The sequence below is a fragment of the Centruroides vittatus genome, unplaced genomic scaffold (assembly GCF_030686945.1).
Source record: "Centruroides vittatus isolate TY-2023 unplaced genomic scaffold, ASM3068694v2 contig_19, whole genome shotgun sequence".
NCBI lineage: Eukaryota > Metazoa > Arthropoda > Arachnida > Scorpiones > Buthidae > Centruroides > Centruroides vittatus.
The window spans coordinates 1217870-1239079 of record NW_027121169.1 but is presented as its reverse complement, the minus strand read 5'-3'; the positions used below and the strand labels follow the sequence as shown (position 1 = coordinate 1239079).

General features: G+C 31.9%; 2 protein-coding genes and 1 non-coding gene across 3 annotated transcripts; all 3 read left to right on the top strand.

Annotated features, from left to right (window-relative positions):
• Positions 1–1904: 1904 nt before the first annotated feature.
• Positions 1905–12544, top strand: LOC136970102 (uncharacterized). The gene is made up of 11 exons (XM_067264480.1): positions 1905–2035; positions 6161–6214; positions 8010–8198; positions 8309–8578; positions 8956–9141; positions 9214–9414; positions 9522–9707; positions 9782–10822; positions 10894–11079; positions 11849–12172; positions 12243–12544. Exons 1-11 carry the CDS (start codon positions 1975–1977, stop codon positions 12356–12358), a joined length of 2814 nt encoding a protein of 937 aa, XP_067120581.1. The 5' UTR covers positions 1905–1974; the 3' UTR covers positions 12359–12544.
• Positions 12545–14256: 1712 nt separating this feature from the next.
• On the top strand, positions 14257–15955 carry LOC136970222 (monocarboxylate transporter 12-B-like). Its single transcript, XM_067264649.1, has 4 exons — positions 14257–14482; positions 14749–14892; positions 14956–15726; positions 15810–15955. The coding sequence occupies exons 1-4, from the start codon at positions 14257–14259 to the stop codon at positions 15953–15955; spliced, it is 1287 nt and encodes a 428-aa protein (XP_067120750.1).
• A 4387-nt stretch (positions 15956–20342) lies between these two features.
• On the top strand, positions 20343–20416 carry TRNAN-GUU (transfer RNA asparagine (anticodon GUU)). The gene has a single exon. It is a non-coding gene; the product is annotated as a tRNA-Asn (tRNA).
• Positions 20417–21210: the final 794 nt, after the last annotated feature.

The window sequence follows — 21210 nt, the reverse complement described above, 5'->3', positions numbered from 1 at the left end:
TGCTTTTAAAAAAGTTAAATGTGGAATATAATAAAAGTACTATAATAAAATTAAAAAGAATTTTAAGAGGTTTTAAATGCCACTCATCGAAATTCATTCTCAAGGAGAACATTGTCATTATCTAAGTTGACATATTATTTTAACCGTTGAAAAAAAATGTATTTACAATACTTTAACTATGTAGATACAACACATCGAGCTTTGAACTCTGAATATAACTTGTAATTAGCAAAGTATACAAACATTTAAAAAAAAGTATATATATAATAATTTTTTTAAGCATCGTATGAACACGAATTGCTGAACTTGGACTTCACTTCTAGTTTAAAAAATAAATAAAAAAAGAAGAAGAATCACGACTTCCGTGAACGAGTCACGCTTGGTCAAACGTACGAAGAGAAAAAAACACTTTCGTTTATATTTATATAAATAATTTTTATAAATGTCGAAGTGAAATTATGTTCTCTTTCTTCCCTGTTTATTAATTAAGTATGGGTTAAGGTTTTTTTTTCTTTATTGTAATTGTTAAATGTGTGAAAAATTCAAGGTTTTCTTGACTTGTAACTCGATGTTTCGTGTTGAAAGTGATGGATTCTTAGAAGGGAACCATTAGAAACAGATGTTAACTCGTGTCGTGTCGAGATAAGGAACGTTGACAATTCGTGATATGTCATGGAGCTCTCTCCATACAAAAATAGATTTCGTGTTTTACACTCTTCAGCTGAAAATTCTCAGTTTGTAATTTTAGAAAATTGTAAGGTAGGAAGGAATATCTTATTATATTTCTTCAAAATATTTTTCTGTATTAAAAATAATTGTCGAGTTCGGTCAGTGGCACGTTTTCCTATGGGAAAAAAAAGGCATTTGCCTGGGGCCACACCAACGGGGGACCACACCAAATCAATCTTTTATAAGAAAAATGTGTGAAGTCAACACTGTAGATGGGGTCATCCTAATTCAAATTTCTGCCTGGGTCCCATGAAGCTATAACGCGCCATTGTGTTCAATTCATTCATTAAATTTCCAGCTTATGTTGTACTGAATTTAGTTCAAACTTCAAGAACGAATGAACGATTTCTACTCTTCAGAATGAACTTAATGTTGCTTCATCAGCAGATGAACTAAAGAGCATTTGGATCTAAGGCACAATCGTTAAAAGTTTAACTAATTTATTCCATAGGATTTTATCAATATTTAGACAATTTCACGTTATTATAATTAAATTTTAATAGTATTTAATTTAAAAATATGAGCAATAAATATAAACAAAATGGATCACAAGGAGGGGTGGAAAACACAAATCAATTATCTTATCACCTAAAGAGCGTTGATTGATATTATTATAAATATATTTTTCCCAGCAAAATCAAGTTTCCACACCTGTAAAATAAAGTAAGAACAGTAAAAACAAAGTATGTTTCGGTTAGTGAAATAATTGGATTAAGTTCTTTATTTTGATTTTCTTATTTGCAAGAACAATTTATTTATTATATTTATACGCATTTCTACGATGAAAGAATGCCGTTCAACCTGAGACAAATAACTTGAGCAGACAGGAACTAAACAATAAACCACTTATAAGTCATAAAAGTGTTAAAAGTCGATTGCACACCGCAGATCAAGGACACGCTGCACTAATTTCGATTCATATTTTTGCTGTTCTTTCTCTAATTTAATATTAAAAATTTCTAGTAAATTCCTGGACTTTTACAATTCGAATCATTGGAGGATGAAGGTGAATTACCCACCTTTTTTTTTGTTTAGAAAGAACCGCTTTTTTTATTTTTTTATTCTGTCCTTTCTTAGGCTCTCTCCCCTCTAATCCATAACTAATTGCAAACGGTGGGAGCTCCCCGCGACGGACGTTTATCGAACTAAAGTGTTCACGTCACGTGACTGCGAGCGTGCCGTTCAACGGGAACATAACGTTTTGCTTGTAAACAAAACGTGGAACCAGTAACTTTCGGGAGTGAAATGGAGAAAAGGATACGCATCTTACTTTTACTTTTTTATCACTGCAGCACGCTTCTTGCAGGTAAGTTTCGCTTTTATTTTTCATGTTTCTCTTCACTTTATGCTAATTTTTACGTGCTGAACACACGGAAAAATACATATTTTATAGATAACGTTGTTAAAATTAGTCGAGGGGCCACATTCTTGTATGTAATTTATCTTCGTTTCTACTTTAATGCTTCGGATTTTGTAACCAGACTTACAAACTCGCTTCTAAGAATTAAACGAAGGACTTTTTTTTTAAATTTTAAATATAAAACGTTTTACACCCCGTTTTTTGCTAAGTCTTCTTCAAATAATTAACTTTTCTTAACTTTAAAATTATATAAAAATAGCAGGTTTTAATTGATTCGTACACTGCAACGTGTTAATATTTATAAATTAATTACATTTTCGTTAACGTAAGCAAACTACTTTTGCGAGTTTTTTTGAATTTTTCAATGAGGAAATCGATGTTAATGAACCTTGTTATTAATATGTCAGATATTTATGAATACAAATATGCCACTTAATATTTTACATAAGACTTATATCATTACAATTAATCATTCTAAAGGTAAAAATAATAATAATAATTCATAAAATTTTTCACTAGAGTTTAAATATTTGAAAATACGAGTAGTAATTTACCCAATAAAATTTAAGTACGTTTCTTAGAAAAAAAAAATTATTTTCGTTTAATTATTTAACAATTAGAAATGAGAAATTAATTTTTTAATAGTTTTATTTAATTACTTTCCTTTTCATTTTTTTTTCTTCGTACCTACTGCCTTTCATTACAGATTTTCCATCAATGAATTTAATTTTCTGATACGTTGTTTTTCAACCTTTTTGTTTCTAATCACTTACTTTTAATTTTACGCATAAAAAGTTTTCCATTTTTCACGTTATTTTCACTTTTCTCGCCTTTTACTTTCATTTTTGAGAATGATGTTTTTCTTTCTTTTTCCCACTAATTGTCTTACATTTTCATTTTTCTCACAACTGCTTTTCACTCTCCTTTTGCTTAGCTACAGCCTTATATTTATTTTCATTCTTCTCATTGCTGATTTTCATCACTATTTTTCTCACCAACTGCTTTATATTTTCATTGTTCTCATCTATAGCCTTACATTTTCAGTTTTCTCACAGCCGCTTTTTATTCTCATTTTTCTCACCAACTGCCACATTCTCATTGTTCTCACCTATAGCCTTACATTCTCATATTTCTTGCAACTACTCATTATTATATTTTTCACTAATTTCCTTTCCTCACCATCTTTTTCTCATCACTAATTTCCTTACATTCTCATTTTCCTCAACTTGTTTTATCAATATTTTCTCTCATTCTCATTTTTCATTTTCTTCATTAATTTCTTTTTCTCATTTCAACTCTCCTTATTAACATAGCACTCTCCTATTCAATTTTTATCTATAATAGAATACAGCAAAAAAGAAAAAAAAATTTAAAATACGGAGATTACAGGAATGAAAAGTCAGGTTTATAAATCTTCACAACTTCCGTTGCGTAACACGTAATTAAGTAATTTCACTTTCTGAATTTGATCTTGGCCTGGAGAAAAAACTAGGGTGAGGGTCGACATTGACGTTGTATGGGGGAAGGGAGGAAATGCTCTCTTTAATGTCAAGGTTGGCTGTTGTAGTATCTTGTATTGTTCCTTCGGCAGCATTCCACAGAATGAGGACAGGAATGTCCGATGTCCTTGTCATTTTATACGAATAATTCCACACCCCAAACCTATCGATAGACAAATCTCTCTTCCAATGTACCCATTACTTTCCAGTCGAGGGTTCGAGACGGATAACTTGATGATATGTTATTACTTCTGTAGTGTCTTTCTGATTGATGCTTTTTTCTTAGATCTTAGTTTTATTTTCGATTATTTTCTTCATTTTTCTTCCTTTCTATTATTCCAGCCTTTAAATATCTTACTTGGAACCACTGTTTTGTGTTAAACTTATACAATAACCTCTTTAAAGCGTGTTAAAAACGCTTTAAAAAGGTTATTGTATGAGTTTTTTTGTAAGAAATTACTTAAAATTTATACTGAATATACACACAAAACTATCTGAAGTGGGGTCCGAACCCACGTCTATTATGAAACATGAGTTCACATCCTATTTCTTAAAGTAAAGTAATATTGGATCCATTATAATAATTAATTCTGAACTAATTCTTTCTGTAATTAAGTATACGTCATTAAACCTTTCTATACTTCACTGCGGTGTTAAGAAGTTTATGGGTGAAGCCAAACTATTATATTTACACAAAACAAAAAGAAAATAAATTAATTTATCATTTTTACCGTTAATTTCCATAAATACTGAAGAAATATTACGCTAAACGAACGAAGTTATGAGCGAATCCAGTACTTCATTGCACGGTAAAGGGCACTATATAATGGAATTTTTGAAAAAATTTATTTAAATTAAAGAAAAAAAAATTGAATTTCTAACGGTCAATAAATCTAACGAGCGTTAAAATTAACAATGAAATCGATCAAATTGTATGGAATTTTGTGCTCGATTTTTAAACGATTCGTATTACAAGTGCGTGTAAATGATAGAAAAATTGAATAAATTAAACAATTAAATTAGACAAAATCAACATACCAAGTGTGTTTTAAGACGAATGCCCTCGACCCAAAGCAGAACATTCACCCGTTTAAACCTGGAGGATCGAGTAAACAGTTAAAAAAGTAGTTGCATCAGGTATGCCAAACTATTTGCCATTCTTTTAAGTTTCTTTCTTTTATGAAAACTTCGACTCTCATTTTTTTCTTATTTTTTATTCATTACTTTAATTCTTTTGGTATTATTATTATTATTCTTATTCATTTTAATATAAACTATGTATTTTTGGGGGGAGCAGAGAACAGGGAAATTACATACACTTCGCTGTTTAAAATTCTTGTTTTTACTGTTAATATATTAATTTTACACGTCTTAAAACTTATTTCTAGTACTTTTAACTTTATAGATAATATTTAAAACCTATTTTAAGTTGCTTTTTAATCCTAAATCCTATATTCTTCCATTGAAATCGAGGATATTCTACACCTACCTCATACTCTATAACTCTGTTTAACTACTTTATTATTTAAATTTCACTGTTTCTACATTAACTTGATGTTTTAAACCTTATTAACTTTATATATAATATAGAAAAACGTAAATTTTACGTAAATTTTTACCGTACGTTCCATATTCTTCCATGGAAATCAGGCATATAATTGATTGTACAAAGTACTAAACATGAAAATAAAAGTAAAAATTTAATACTTTTTAATTATTTAAATTAAAATTATTAAGAGTAATTTCTATTTTATTAATGTAAAGAAAATAATTTAAAAAATTGGTATTTGTTGTGAATTATATCAGGTTGTTGAAGTAATAATCTATGAGAATCTATGGAAATATAGTAATAAGATATCAATTTTTAAATGATTAATATTATTTTTAAAACAAAATTTTAATTGAAAATATATAATTTACAGGAAAGTTTTAAAGTATTTACCTTCATGCATAAGACCTTACTTAGGTTTATACATAAACCTGTAAGGATTTACATGTAAATTCTTATACATAAAATCATTGAAGGTGCTGTGTATAATCAAAGATTAATGACAGACATAGACATTTACCTGTAATTTTATCTAGATTTTATACTGTTTAAAAGATTTTAAATATGAACTTAAATGGGTTGAATGTTATCTCTTTAAATGAATTCTTTATTCGTTAAACATGAAGAATTCTGTTAATTTTTCTTATCTTAATAAAGGAAAATCTATAAAAATAAATTTTAATAGGAAGAAAGAAGCAAAAATATTTATAATATAAATAAATTATTTATTTTATAATAATTTTTAGTGTTAATATAATTATCTTCTTCAACTTTTCTTCACTTTAACGCTTCGATTCCTTTGTTTTTTTTTTCCTTATCCAGATTTATTCATGGAAGAAAATTAATTAAATGAATTTAAAGCTGTAAAAATAAATTTTTTATATTTAATTTAAAATTTTTAATATCTCTAATATTAATATGCAAAAAATTCCAAGAATTCCACGAATAGAATGTGCGATTCTGATGTACCAAATGATGTAAATGAAGTGTATGCATTTTTAAACCCTGTCTAACCTGTTGCAGGTCCCTTACTTGAAGGACAGAACAGTCAAAGCTTTGTCTCAACTGCTCAGTTAGGTAAGTAGACCCTTTCACTTTATATATATTTTAAGTCAAGTTCAAGGACAAGACCAGGTTACTGGGACAATGTCGTCCTGGTATGCGAAACTCTACTTATTAAAACCAGATTCTCTCCCTTTAAGGTACCTCACGACGTCAAAAATGCCATACGTTAATTGAATAATTGATTTTTTTTAAAGTAAAATTTAGTGTTAATATATACCTATATCACATTTATACGTACCTAGACATATAATTACTCATTTTTTTTCGGATATTACGAAAGCAAAATTGAATTTTTTTTTTGATGGAAATTACTAAGAAAAACCTGAAAAATTTCACAATAAAAGTCAAGAAGGGTGTTTTAAATTCTCTAATTATAAGTATAAGAGTATAGGTATATTTGATATGTCATTTACATCACGTTTGCCTATACTCTATATAGAAGGTAAGTTATAAAGGATCAATTTTCAGTTCCATTCAATCGGAAAATTAAGGAAAATCTTTAATGTAGGGTTGAAGTTACGTTTATATCTTACTTATACTCACTATATATGTGTGATTTTGCATATTTATTAAGACTAATATTAACTATATACATGCTTCAACTGTGCTGATACTCCTATGTTTAAAGTTGTGTTATTCATCTTGTAGATACGTTAATACGTTAATTACAGGTTTATATTCATTGTATGAATGTGTATTTATTTGTAAAAACAGGTTTGTTGATCATTATATACCTGCATTTACACGTAACTTGCTGTAAATTTTTGCTCGCTTCTTGCAGTTTCAACTGCTAAATACGCTAGAAGGCAAGGCTATGACTGACTTTTAAGGGTCTATCTATGACACTAATCAACATGAGGTTTTACTATTGACATCATTCCTCTTCAGTACTTTGTTGAAGGGTGAGGAAAACATGATTACAATTACGATATGGTCGAAAGTGGTGTTGATATGTATCACAAACTGATTAACGATCGCGTGTCTTGAGGGGGAAAAGGGGACAAAAAAAATTTATTTTCTTTTTTGCACGCACAGATTTTACTGCCTCCAATTAATTGTAGACTTAATTCGGTACTTTGTGTCAAAATTTCAACTTCAATTTTGGTTTTTTTTTAGAGATAAAATCAGAGAAAATAAAGGATAGGCCTAATATTTTCCTTCGACCTTTAACCTTTGACAAATCTATTAAGAATTTTTTCTCCTTTTTATCAGCACTCTCCAAGAAGTAAATAAGTTATTTATCTATATAAATATAACGAAAATTTAATTATAATTTAAATAATTTAATTAGAAGAAGCCTTATTATTTAACAAGATGCCATTAGTTGTTTTTGCTCTTTTGACGGCTTAATATTGATAAATCGAATAAATTTTTATTTTTACACTTCAAAATAAGGTATTAAATATCATAAATTCATAGAATAAACTAAATTTTCCTTATATTTTAAGGTGAAAGTTGAACTGCTTTATGCTTTAATACCGAGGAATGGCATTTTCTAGTGATTTTCAGAACTTTTTAGAGCTGTTTTCCTTCTCAAAACTGTCCAAAATAAATGTCCCGTTTTGAAAAAAAGAACGTATCATGTTACCTTTTGGTATATGTAGGAAAGAACGTGTGTAGTTACAGCTAAGTTAAGTTTTCCTACCCCAAAATGGCCCCTCGCTTTCTTTCTAACAAGAAAATATCTTTCTTGTAAAAGTTACGAATTTATTCTTGTAATAAACATGATAAATGTTATAGTGGGGTTATAATTGAGTTTTAACCAATTTTTTAACAAATAAAATTTAAATTTAAAAGTGTGCTTTAGGTTGCAGGTATCAAGACGGCCAGTACCAACACGGCGAACTTGTTCAGACGTCAGAACCGTGTTTAAATTGCACATGCACACGTGGTGTGTTGATATGCTTCTTGCGTGTATGTCCTACCCTGGTACCTCCCTCGCCGGATTGTTTTGCTAACAAAGAGCCAACGGACTGTTGTGCAACTATGATATGCAGTAGGTAACATTACTTTAAGTGTTGTCTGCATCATAAATCAGTAGAATAATTCCAGAAAAAATTAATAGCCGTTAACACATTAAAGTTTGAAAATTCGATATTCTTGCAGATGGCATCCGCGTAGGGAAGAAGAACGTATCTCTGGTCATCAAATCTCATTTTTCTGGTAGAACAGTCAACGATCCCGTTCCCATATACAAGAAAGCGGAAGAAATTGAAACCGTAACCTCATACACCGTTCCAACTACTACATATAGAACGACCGTGACCCCGACTAGAGAGAAATTATCAAAAAAGTTGACCTCGGATAGTTTAATGCTAGTGACTTCAACTGATACTCCCATATCAGATCTGAACCATATCAACTCTATATCGGGAGGTAAGTGAGTGTCTAACACGTTTGGAATGTGATGAAAGTGGGCATTCTCTGGGCGTTCACCTCGACATTCACCTATAATGATGTTCCAGTCAATTAGGTAAAGGTGCAGAACCAACACGTGTCTTCGCACAGATTTCATACCGTAGGATATACATGGTTGGCTTCTCTTCCAGACAAACTACTGCTTTCAACTTATTCAGATATCTTAACTACATACTTTGATGGTTGAGCGATTGCTTATAAAAACATTTAAATACACTTTTATACTGGAAAAAAACTGAATTTTTAAAAAAAATTTAAATACCAAAAATAAATAAATGTATAAATGCCAATTTTTTGGGGGTAAAATTCTGATTTTTTAAAATTATATTTTCAAGGTTGTTTTGTAAATGGAAGTATTTATGCGGAAGGATCTGCCATGATGTCTTCCTCTTTTTGCGAATATTGCTATTGTATTCGAGGTAAACAGATGTGTATACGTCCGAAATGTCACCTATCGATCGAGGGATGTAGTCCACGATATTTCAGTCAGTACACTTGCTGTCCAACAAGATACATGTGTAGTAAGTGAGTCATTTTTCAAAGGATAAATTAAACGTACCAACGATCATAATATAATTTATTTCTTGTAATAGGCGAAAAGAATAAAATAGTTCGCTTTACACCATCAACTACTACTACATCAACAACAACTACAACTACTACTACTACAACTACCACTACCACCACTGCACCTATCACTACTACCACTACCACCACTGCACCTATCACTACTACCACTGCACCTACCACAGAAACATCAAGTACAAGTACTCCATCAACCACTACTCAAAGAGGTAAGTAACAAAGTTTCATTAATTATTTAAATACAAGAAAAAATATCCGCATCCTTAAACTTTTATGAAATTATTTTAAAGAGTGATTTCTTTGTTTTGTGTTTTAGTCTGTCAACTCGATGGAATTACTTACCAAGTTGGAGATCCACTTCCAAGCACTACGCATTGCCAAACTTGTTATTGTTCTATGGAAGGTAAAGTGTTATGCACTTCAGTAAAGTGTTCTCCAGCGATGGAAGGATGTGAACCAATTATTCCAGAAGGCCATTGTTGTCCACTTCAATATAAGTGCAGTAAGTTTATCTCAGAGTATTATTTTAATTTTTAAAAATGATATGACTAAAGTAGTGTTATGTAATTCGAACAGACTTCACTCAAGCTCCTCCGAGTGATTTTACAACAAATGCAGAATTCGAGGAAGAAGAAACAACTATCGCGTTATATACAACCACTCCTGAAGTGGATACATTAAAAGCTTCCACGTCCCAACATGTTTATAATGAAAAACGTACAGAACCACCAACAGAAGATGCAACTCTTTCTAATTTTGAGAAACCCGAAAAAAGAAATGACGTAGACATTCCTTTACCTTCCATACGAGAAAATGATAGAATTATATACTTTCCAGAATTTGCAGAGAATCTACGGCGCAGAATATCGGAAGCAGCTCTTCTTAACCATAACATGAAATCTTCAAGTAAAGGTCCATTCCATTCCTTTTTACAGCGTCCGATTATCTATAAGGGTTTTAACGAACGTCCCATTCATCATAATAAACATAGCTTTGGCATGCTACCCAGACGAGCTACAGGTCGTGAGAGATCCGAATTTTCTTCAGATGACACTGTTCGAGGATCAAATTTAGATATTACAAGAAATACGACTGAAAATGAAGAAAATTCAACTGAGCCAAGTGATGAAGAGCTAAATACAAATTCCGCCGTTTATTCGTATGATGTAACTTCAATAGATTTAGATCCAACTTCAGAATATTCAGTAATTGACAATTCAACAACTATGGACATTGTACTTGGCACTGAAATTGCAGTGACAGAGATAAACACTACGGATATAGGTGAGGGGAGAGCATTCAAGGAAGAAGAAAAATTTATGAATGATTCAACTACTGAAGTGACCATAACGACGTTTACTACTTCAGAAAACCCGAAAAATATATGGTATAGAGAGCCAGATGTGACACCAGCAGCAGCTGGGGACGATTCAGATGTTTCTGCAAAGTTAGACGACAAGAAAAGGCCACGACAGAAAGACAACAGCAGAAGACACGGGCAGATGGAAGTGATACCATTCTTAGCCCAGGATGCCATTACCAGTCATCCTTATGCCCATCGAAACAGAAATAGGACTCAAGTAATTAAACCATCTGCGACAATAGATTTGATTACAGGTAACTCTTCTAAAGCACTACAATACTTAGTGGTTTCGCATATAATGAGTATTAGAACTTTTCAATTTCAGGACATTGCTTCGTTAATAATAAAGTATATATAAATGGAGAAATGATAGCCAAAAATGATCCGTGTCTACTCTGTAGATGCTTTTATGGCGAGGAACTCTGTCAGAGACAGAAATGTCCTCAACCACCAACAGAGGATTGTAGAGAGCAGCATAGTTCTGAATTTTGCTGTCCTAGATATATCTGTGGTATGTATTTATTTTGATTCTTTTATAGACATTTTCTTTTATCGGTTTAACAAGGCCAACAGTGGGGCAGCCGGATGGTGGGAAGACAACTCAACATTGCCAAGTCAATCCAGACCCTCTAGAGTGGTATATTAGGTGCTTTTACTATGTCGACTTTCTGGCCATAACCCATTTATACGTTTATATAACGATCAAATAAATTTTGCATTATATATTTATTTCATTACTAGATGGCGCTTTAGATCTTATGAATAGTTTCATGTATGAAGCGCCATCTAGCGATTAACAATTCAAACTATTAATTAATAAACTAACAATTCAAATATTAATTAATTAATTAATTAAAATATATATTTAAATACATATTGAATAGGTAGAAATGAAAGATATATTAAACATAAAAAATACAGTACAGTCAATGCTTTATGAATAATAAGCGGATGAAATATACAGAATTACAAATTTCTTGTTAACTTAAATAACATGGGACTACTTACCTAAATTTCTGATTTTTAAGCAAGTAATGGCATTATTTTTAAAATTTTTTGTTCAGCAACTATATGTGAGAAACTCTACCAAAAACAGCCAGTGGTTAAATAGATGTTTTTGTTCTATGCTCTGTCGCTTTTTTAGCAATTACATACTTTGCTTTGTGCTTGAAGCTCCCTAAAAGTTCGGACCCTTGGCTCAACCCTTATTAGTCCTTATATAGATCTGCCACTGCCAAGAACAGAGAGAAAAAAACAACTATATTTTCTGTTCTCTTTAGGTGAAAGTTTAATTTTCACTACCAAAAAACCAGCAGAAATTCCTCTAGAAATAATTACAGCACCGGTAAATAAGGGGTTTGATACAACGGAAGCGTATACGACAACTACAACAGCAGCAACAACGGTGATGGTCACAGATGCCACTGATCCTATAGAATCGACTACAGAAACATATAGTTCGACTGTAATCCCTGAAACACAAAGTACAGAAGGAATACCAGAGGTGGAGACAACAGATTCTTGGGAAACCACGGAAGAGTACGAGTTACAGACATCATCTGAAGATAATAAGTCAGATCTCTGGGCTTTATTACGTGTTTCCGGTGAGTATTTTATAAAGAATTAATATAAATTTAATATAAAATTAATAATTATATTTATTTTTTGATATAGGTTGTAACATATATGGAAAATACTATAAAATCAATGAAGAAGTATTCGAACTCGGGAGTGTTTGTAAACGTTGCATATGTACTCAAAATGGCGTCCAGTGTAATGATGTGTGTTGACGTTGTAGAAGTTTCTGTATGAATTTTGTATAGTTTCGAATGCATTTTAAGAAAATTCGGTCTCGTTATGATATTTTCAGAATGGGCATTTGATAGGTCACTTTTCTAAATTATTTTTATTGGAATTTTGTAAAATATGTAAGGAGTTTTTTTAGATAAATAAAACTATTATAATTGATTTTTTAATACAGATTCTTGTGTTTCACTGAAAATTTCTATATTTTGTATTATGAAAAACATACTTAACGTTGTATGAAGATAAAATTTTGCAGTGTTTCCAGGCAGATAGAAAAAATTTCGAGGTAAATTTAATTTCTAAAATCGCTACTAGTGAAGATATGGCGCTGTGTTTAACTAAAAGAAAAAAAAGTTGATTAAACAAATGAAAAACAATATTTTTAAAGGAAATGTTAACTTGGGAGAAGTTGTGTGTTGTTGCTTACGATGTACTACACTTAGATTGACAATGAAGGTATAGTGGTATTGTGGTACAACGTGGTGTACAATGTCAATCTTTTCCTTCTTGTCTTTGATAGTTATATCAATGGATAAGAAATCCAATAGGATAATTGAAAATGCTTTGTTTCTATTATACATTTGTCATTCAAGGGTACCAACATACTTAATTCTTCTGTAATATCATTGCTAAAATTTTCAAAAGGTATTTGTATAGCTTAGTTATTGAAAATGAGTTTCTCTTCTTATCACAGTGCTCCATTTTCTGTATTGGTGACTCTAACAGTTCATAATTTTCTTAATATTACAAGGTTTTTATTTATATGTTAGTTTTAATTTTAAACTAAAAATAAAATTTCTTTCTGACTTTACTGACCAATTTTTTAAGGAATTGTCAAGTACTGAAAAGGGTTTAGATTCGAAATATGTACACAAAACCGATAATTCAGGATGATTAATTTTACTATGTTGTTCTAAACACGTATCCGATATGATGATTTTTAAGAAATGCCTGTGAACTACATGTAATTCAACTGATTAACAGCCAATAATTGCTATTTGCGTACCGTGTATTCAATAAAGAGTTTAGCACATTATATAAATCCGTTTATCTGATTTGGCATATTTTAAATCACTCAAAAAAGCTATTTTTAAAATTCTAACACTGTCTTGAGGTTAGATCTCATATTACCAGAACTCCCCATAATGCAGGAAGACTATGCGAGCACAATACACACGGACAGACCTATTCTCATCAGTTTCATAATGGAAGGTTGATTGTTGAAGGAGATGCCCAACATATCGTCTTCTTCTGAGTCATCTTCGATCGTCAGATTGATTTTATTTATATTTCAAGCTTTGCAACGAAGTTGACATCATACTCGAATTATACTGAAAAGACAGTTTTACAGGGAAAAATTAAATGTTTTTCTATTAATAATAAGTATATTAGAATTAAATCATTTCAGGACAAAATTCTGTTAATATAATTGTATATACTGTACTATATTTATTAATTTTATTTAAAAAAATGGAAATTTCTTCTGTAAATAATGGAAATTTTTATTAATTTAAAGCGTCAATAGGAAGTTGTTCATTTTTTTTATTGTAAGCATGACTTGGTACAAAATTGTATTTAGCTTGTATTGTATAATTTTACAATGTACAAAGTATAGTGTGTAATCGTTAAAAATAGATGATCAAAAGAGCTATCTGCTTTAACTGTAATTAATTATAATTAATTAGGGATACCTGCTTTAACTGTAATGATAAATAGAGAATTTATCCAAATAATTTAATTGTACGTCAACAACTGATTGATAAGTTGTTTACATATTTAGGCCAGGTATGAGTCACATACATTTATGAAAAATCATCATTAGAAGTGTTGTTAATTAATTAATAAACTGACGTATGAAGTTAGATTATATTCAGTATTCAATATGGATATGAAGAAGATTGTGAATAGCAAGAAGGAAACGGATGAGGATGACAGAGATAAAGGATGGGCGTGGGTAGTTGCTTTTGCATGTTTTGTATCTACATTTACTACTTTTGGATTCGGTAGAACAAAAGGTATATATTATGATGCCTTCAAGAAGCAGAATTATACCAGCAAAGAAGCTGCCTGGCCTTTCACTTTAATGTCAATAACAATGCAATTATCAGGTAATATCTCGTATATAGTAACTTTAACTACTAATATGAGTTCATTTAATACGTCAGATATGTATACAGATCGTATATAAATTGATTAGTATCATACAGGAGCGTAAAATGCAGGGTGATCGTAATTAAACACTGTCTAAAAAGTTATTTCGGATTCACTCGTGCCAGACATACCAATAGATAATTACTTAATAGATGTATAATCAATATACTTTAGAAAGAGATGATAATTTCTAGGGAATTAATATAAAAATTTTGTATTTTAGGTGTAATGTTTTCTCCACTGATGTATTATCTAACAATTAGGAAATTAGTAATTATTGGGAGTATTATTTCAGCTTTAGGAAGCATCATGTGCTACTTTTCTACTAACTTCATCTTCATTCTCGTCGGTTTAGGCATCGTAAACGGTAAGTCAAGTAAAATATTACACAATTCATTAAAAAAATTACTTATAATCTATTACTTAACAGGTGTAGGAACCGGAATAATTAATACTTGCAACCCCGTTATCATCAGTATGTACTTTAAGAAATATATAACTACAGCAATGAGCATCGGATCCAGTGGTTCTTCTGTTGGCGCATTTATACTCGGTCCCTTAACATATTTGCTTATTGAAAACTATGGAATTGAAGGTAGTTTCTTGATGCTTGGAGGGATTTTACTTCAGTGTTTGCCAGCTGCGTGTCTTTATCGTCAACCAAAAATTGCCAATGATATTCAAAAGGCACCCGACAACGAATTGGACAGAAAAGATAAATTCAAAGCGTTCAAAATAACGTGGAGAATCACCAAAAATCCAGTTTTTCTGTTGATTGCCTTTACATTTTCAGTTTACAATTTGTTTCTCTACACATTACAAACCATTATAGTGTCTTACGCGATGGAAAAAGGGATAGATAAGTTCAGTGCCGTTTTTTTAATATCTGCCAATGCCATCGCAGATTTTGTAGGACGTTCAGTCGTAGGTTGGATTATGGAAGTTTTAAAGGTTAAAAATTCCATTTATGTTATGATCTGCTACCTATTTTTGGGAGTTTTGAGCTGCTCGCTTTCATATTTATGGAATTATGTAGAATTTGTAATTGTATTCTGTGCCATCGGAGTGTTTTTTGGATGCCTAAGAGTGGAACAAAGTGTCCTTATTGCGGAATACGTAGACCCGAATGATTTACCCATTGCAGTAGGACTTTGCAACTCTGTAATTGGATTGACACTAATCTTGCAAGTGCCATTAGTAGGTAAGAATTTCAAGTTAGATACGTTAAAAATTTATTCGTTTAATTAAACATGTGATCAATGTGTTTTTCAATCACTTTTTCAGATTATTCTGACCATGGATACAATTATATCTTTTTCTTATTTTCTTCTTTGTTATTCCTTTCTGCATTTTTGTGGTTGTTGGAGCCGTTGATTGAAAAATGTCAGAAAAGAAATAAAGAAATGATTTTAAACAATTGTTACGATTGAAAAACTTATCGGTTAAATCATCAAGAAAGTAAGTCTATAGATATTTTACGTCATGAAAATTATTTGTTGCAATGAGACTAGTCATTAGACTTCATGCTTCGTAAATGGCTCTGCCGCTAGTTAAGAAGCATGAAGGAATATCCAAGAAAAACAAGGCTGCTCCTTGTTTTTCATGGTCTACAGGCTGTCCTACTAGTGCCTTTTGTACCCAATAAAGTTACTTACCGTACCTGTGCTTAAGCTCTTTTCTTTGTGACAGTTTGATGAAAATGCCGAGTGTCACATCCGACGCATCGACCAACTTCGATATATAGAAGTGCTGGGAGGTTCTTCTTTATAATTCTTTACCGATACCGAATTGATCACGCCTACCACATCTAAGATGAGGCAGATTGTATTACGTATCTATTTGCATAACGAGATCTTCTCATTTTTAGTGCGGAGATTACAGAATTGTGTCCGTATTGTTTAATAGTAAATTAGATGGAGTTTAATGATTTTAGAATGAAACACCAGTTAGGATTGTATTGTATGCCAGTGAACCGTTTGGATACTAACTATGGTATAGATTTGTTATCTAGTTTCGTGTTTATCTAGGCGTTAGGCACTGACTTCAATGATCTTTTTGCTCAGTATGATCACAAAGCTTGCGTGGGCTGTAGGGGAAAACAATCTATGGTAAGTGATGAAGAAGTTGTGTGAGATGGGCATAATTGATGCAGAAAGAATAAGAAAGGCGAAATTTATTCGTTATTATCTAAGGTAAAAATTGGAAACTGGTGTCGTCTTCGATTTCACGTCATATTTGGGCTTATTTATTAAAACAATATCTAGAAAAACTTGCGCAATTATTTCGTTAGATTTTATTGTTGATCGGGTGTAAAATTGAATAAAGGAACTTTACGACGTTCTGTAAATTAATCACAAAGATTTTAAATCTTTAAATAAAATTCTCTTTATGCAAAATGAGCAGTTTTCATTTCATTATCTTGCATTGTAGATGATGCAGATGATAAAAAATTCTGCATCATCTGCAATGCAAAATAAACTTTTTACTAATGAATACAGCTTTTAACGAAACAGTGAAGTCTTTTTCTAGATTTGAACTTAAAGCTAATTGACAATGTTCCACGACTTCTAAGGAATAATGTAATTAGTTTTGAATATTTTAAATTTATAAAGATATTTTAAAAATTTATACTTTTATTCGCGTTCTTAATTATTTGTTTTTATTAGCAAACTAGCAGATATGTGAGGCAAGAAATAAGAGTGATAAACGTTAAAATGAAAACTATATTATAAGTTTGCTTATTTTAGCCTACCGTTTAGGGTAGAGCTTATTTTTACAATTTGTAAATGTGAACCTCTTATCCTCTATTTCTGTTCCAATATATATAGAAAACATTCGTGCCAAAAATCTACTCCATTGGTGAATATTTACTGGTAGCTGAATGTCACTGAAGTTTTATACGTTCCAAATAGTAAGGATGAGCGTAAGGCAATCACAAGCTTCAACCACAATGTATCCATTTTAGTACAACAGTTTGTAAAACTGTAGTTGGTCATCTCAATAAATAAACCGTATAAAATGTATTTTCTTCATTGTCTTAACTTCAAAAATAGAAGATATCCAGAGTTATGTAATCAAATAAATAAACCATTAAATTAATCACACATTAGTTACATGACTTTCCCACAGAATTAATTTCTGTCGTGACTAGTGATCTTTATTTTGCTGACATCATCAAGTCATGCTGCAAACGTTTTTTCCTGTTTCTGGTTTAGGCTGGCTCGGCGACTCATACTGCTTACATCAGCACCTATTGGCTATTTGGCTTCTATCGACAAATTCAGGCACGTCGCTGAAAGACTGCTGATATCGTCAGATGCGTAGACTATGTAATCCAGAAACTGCTCAAGCAAATCACATAATACATTATTGTTCATTTCAACAAAGTTATTAAATAATAAATATGACGGCAACTAGATCTAAAACTGAAGTCTACCTTCTTGATTCAACAGTAACTGAATTAACTGGCAACAAGTTGTCATTCTTACGCCAGGCTCTTGGTTTGTATTTACATCACCATCTTCAACTGAAAAAACTATCAGATAGTCATCAGCTGTTACAGTCGAAAAGCTGGCAATATTTTATGAAATGGCAAAGATCCCAATGATGGATCCAAGAAACTGCATAACTAAACTAGAACGAACATTTGAAGAATGGTGTTTCTAAAGAAAAACATGGGGCGACAATCTGTAACACAGCAAACAAATGAGGCTGAATTTGTTAGTGAACTAGATGAACTTTTTGACATTTCTCATCTTAGAGCAGTCGAAATGATAAAAATTCCAGAGGATCACGAGTTCTTGTTAGCTCAGCGTGAGAAAGGATTCAGATACCTTTAAATATTAATATATCAAGTTCAAATTTCTTTTGTTATGATTTAAGACCAATTGGAATAGTTCTGAAGGGCAGGACCACAAAAAAGAAAGCGATTTATTTTTTCCCTATTTTAATTAAGCACCTCCGTCCTACCGTTGTTATGTTATCACGAAAGGTCAAAATCAAATCGGGAAGAGAGTGTGGGCGAAAGTCTGTATTTTCCTCGGGGTCTCACAGAATAAGCAAAAAATTTGGTGAAGATGACCAAAAAGCAAGAATAAAGAGACAATATATATATATAACCGACGAGAAACCGTCGAGTCCAACAGCAATTCCGACAGAACATAATGATTCTGTGGAACCATCTAGTCATGCCATCGTTTAAAAAATGTCATTTTTCACACGTAACGTAGAGCGTGACAAAAATTACCTAGTGCAAATTAATCTCCATTATGTTCTTTAAAAAAAATTGGTTAATTGAATTTCTTAATAAAAAATAATTTAATATTGAAGCTATATGTAAATCTAGACAAATAAAAATTATTCATACTATATGCACTGTCAATTATTATTTTTTCGATTATCCGGATTTTTCCTTATCCGGACTACCTTCATCCCCAATTAGTCCGGATAATAGAGGTTCTTCTGTATATTTAACTGCAATTTGAAAGAACTGTAGACCTATAACTGCGCAGTGTCGTTTTTCTGTATGTCAGTTTGTCTATGCTGAGACTCGAGAAATGACTAAGATAGACGGAAGACGACACCACGTAGGAACTTTGATTAACTATATAACAGCTTCCGCTGCGAACCGGAAGTCACGTTATTTCAATTGGAAATTTTTTTTTCTGAAATGAGTTAGGCCAGGAACACACATGCGTAAAATTCAGCGTAAAATCTAGTATAAAACAGAAAACGTAAAAATTTTTCTGAAATTTTGGCTGAAACAGAACTGAAAAAAGAGTAGAGCGTGTCTCTACTTTTTACACCGTAAAATTTTTCGCCAAAATTCCTCCAATAAAGAGAAGTCTTTTCTGTGACTTCAAAGTAGACACGTGCTTTTTATTCTAACAATGGCGGCAACGAGGGTTAACACTACAATTGTGACGGTCTCGAAAAAACAAAAAATAAATGAAATACAGGGGTTTATCGAATTTGTTCGACCACATCAGTGTCATGCATAAAGACACTGTATTTAAACAACGTTTATGGATGGCTGTAAGTGCAAAATTTCAAACAACAGGTAGGTCTTGTAAAATCGATATATAGGCCTAGTATTTAGATCACATGTTCTTTACTTGAATTCGGAATATAAGTCTATTAATTTAAATTTTCTATATTATAGCAGAGGAAGTGGAGAAAAAAAATGGAAAGTACAAAGGGATAGATAGCCTATATGAGAGGAAAAAGTTAATAAAATTTGCACTGTTTGTGGCAGTGGTGTTTCCTATTCGGCCAGAATTTTTACGTATGTGTGTTCTGGCATAAAAGCGTAAAACAAACTGAACTGAAAGCTGATTTCTGATTCAGTTTTCTGCCACACAATTTTACGCATGTGTGTTCTTGGCCTAAGACAGACGACAGTAAGCAGCGCCGGATCCAATAGGTGCGAGGCCCGATTGAATTTTTTTTTGCGGGGCCCCTCAAACTTTAAATAACAAAATTAATTAACTGTTAATTTACATATTGAAATATGTTGTTTTATTTTTAATAATAATATACCTAGATATTTATTTTTGTAACATGTACTATTTTTAAATATATAAATTTTGACGTGATGCGGGGCCCCTTCAAGCGCGGGGCCCGATTGGTACCAATCGCTCCAATCGCCTAAAATCCGGCCCTGTCAGTAGGCTATTCATCTGAAATGTAAACAACGGCGGCATTGCCTTGTTCTGCAGAGAAGACGACTGCGATGTGGTATTTATCTGATACGGCCGATGACGATATTTCTATCGGTGCATTATGTTGAAATAGACGTTCGAAGAACTGGGTGTTAGTGTCACCGTGGCGCAATCGGTTAGCGCGTTCGGCTGTTAACCGAAAGGTTGGTGGTTTGATCCCACCCGGTGACGAATTAGTCAATGGACCGGCAAGAACTTTTTCTAATTATTTTTTGGCGACTTCGTGCTTAAAATCTGCAATGCAGGCACAGATACGTTCAAAGTGCGCTTTTGCAGAGTGACAATTCGATGCTGTTTGCTTTGTTATTAAGGGTAACTGGCCCGTATTCAGGCGTTACAGACGTGGAGAAAATTGGCAAACTTCAACGTGGCCAGTTTGTCCCAGTGAGGTGCGAACCCACCACCCAGTGGCGTAGCGTAGTGGGGGAGCAGGGGCGGCAAAATTTCACAGTAAATAATAATAAAATCTTCTAAAAATTTTAACCATTTTATTTTATATTTTTGTCGCTCCTATGATTCGGACCGATTGAAATGAGCACGGAATTTTTCATTACTTAGGCCAAGAACACATATGCGAAAAATTCGGCGTAAAATCTAGCGTAAAACAGAAAGCGTAAAAATTTTTCTGAAATTTTGACTGAAACAGAACTGAAAATAGAGTAGAGCATGTCTCTACTTTTTACTGCATAAAATTTTTACGCCAAAATTCCTCCAATAAAGAGAAGTCTTTTCTGTGACGTCAAAGTAGACACGTGGTTTTTATTCTAACAATGGCGGCAATGACGGTTAACCCTACAATTGTGACGGTCTCGAAAAAACAAAAAAATAAATGAAATAGAGGAGTTTATTGAATCCATTCGACCACATCAGTGTCATGTATAAAGCCACTATATTTAAACAACGTTTATGGATGGCTTTAGGTCAAAATTTCAAAACAGGTAGGTCTAGTAGAATCGATATATAGG

Coding starts and splice junctions, on each gene's coding strand:
- LOC136970222 (XM_067264649.1), top strand. CDS start 14,257: ATGGATATGAAGAAGATTGTGAATAGCAAGAAGGAAACGGATGAGGAT. Junction 14,483..14,748: donor AATAACAATGCAATTATCAG/GTAATATCTCGT, acceptor TTTGTATTTTAG/GTGTAATGTTTTCTCCACTG. Junction 14,893..14,955: donor CGGTTTAGGCATCGTAAACG/GTAAGTCAAGTA, acceptor ATTACTTAACAG/GTGTAGGAACCGGAATAATT.
- LOC136970102 (XM_067264480.1), top strand. CDS start 1,975: ATGGAGAAAAGGATACGCATCTTACTTTTACTTTTTTATCACTGCAGC. Junction 2,036..6,160: donor CTGCAGCACGCTTCTTGCAG/GTAAGTTTCGCT, acceptor AACCTGTTGCAG/GTCCCTTACTTGAAGGACAG. Junction 8,579..8,955: donor TATCAACTCTATATCGGGAG/GTAAGTGAGTGT, acceptor TATATTTTCAAG/GTTGTTTTGTAAATGGAAGT.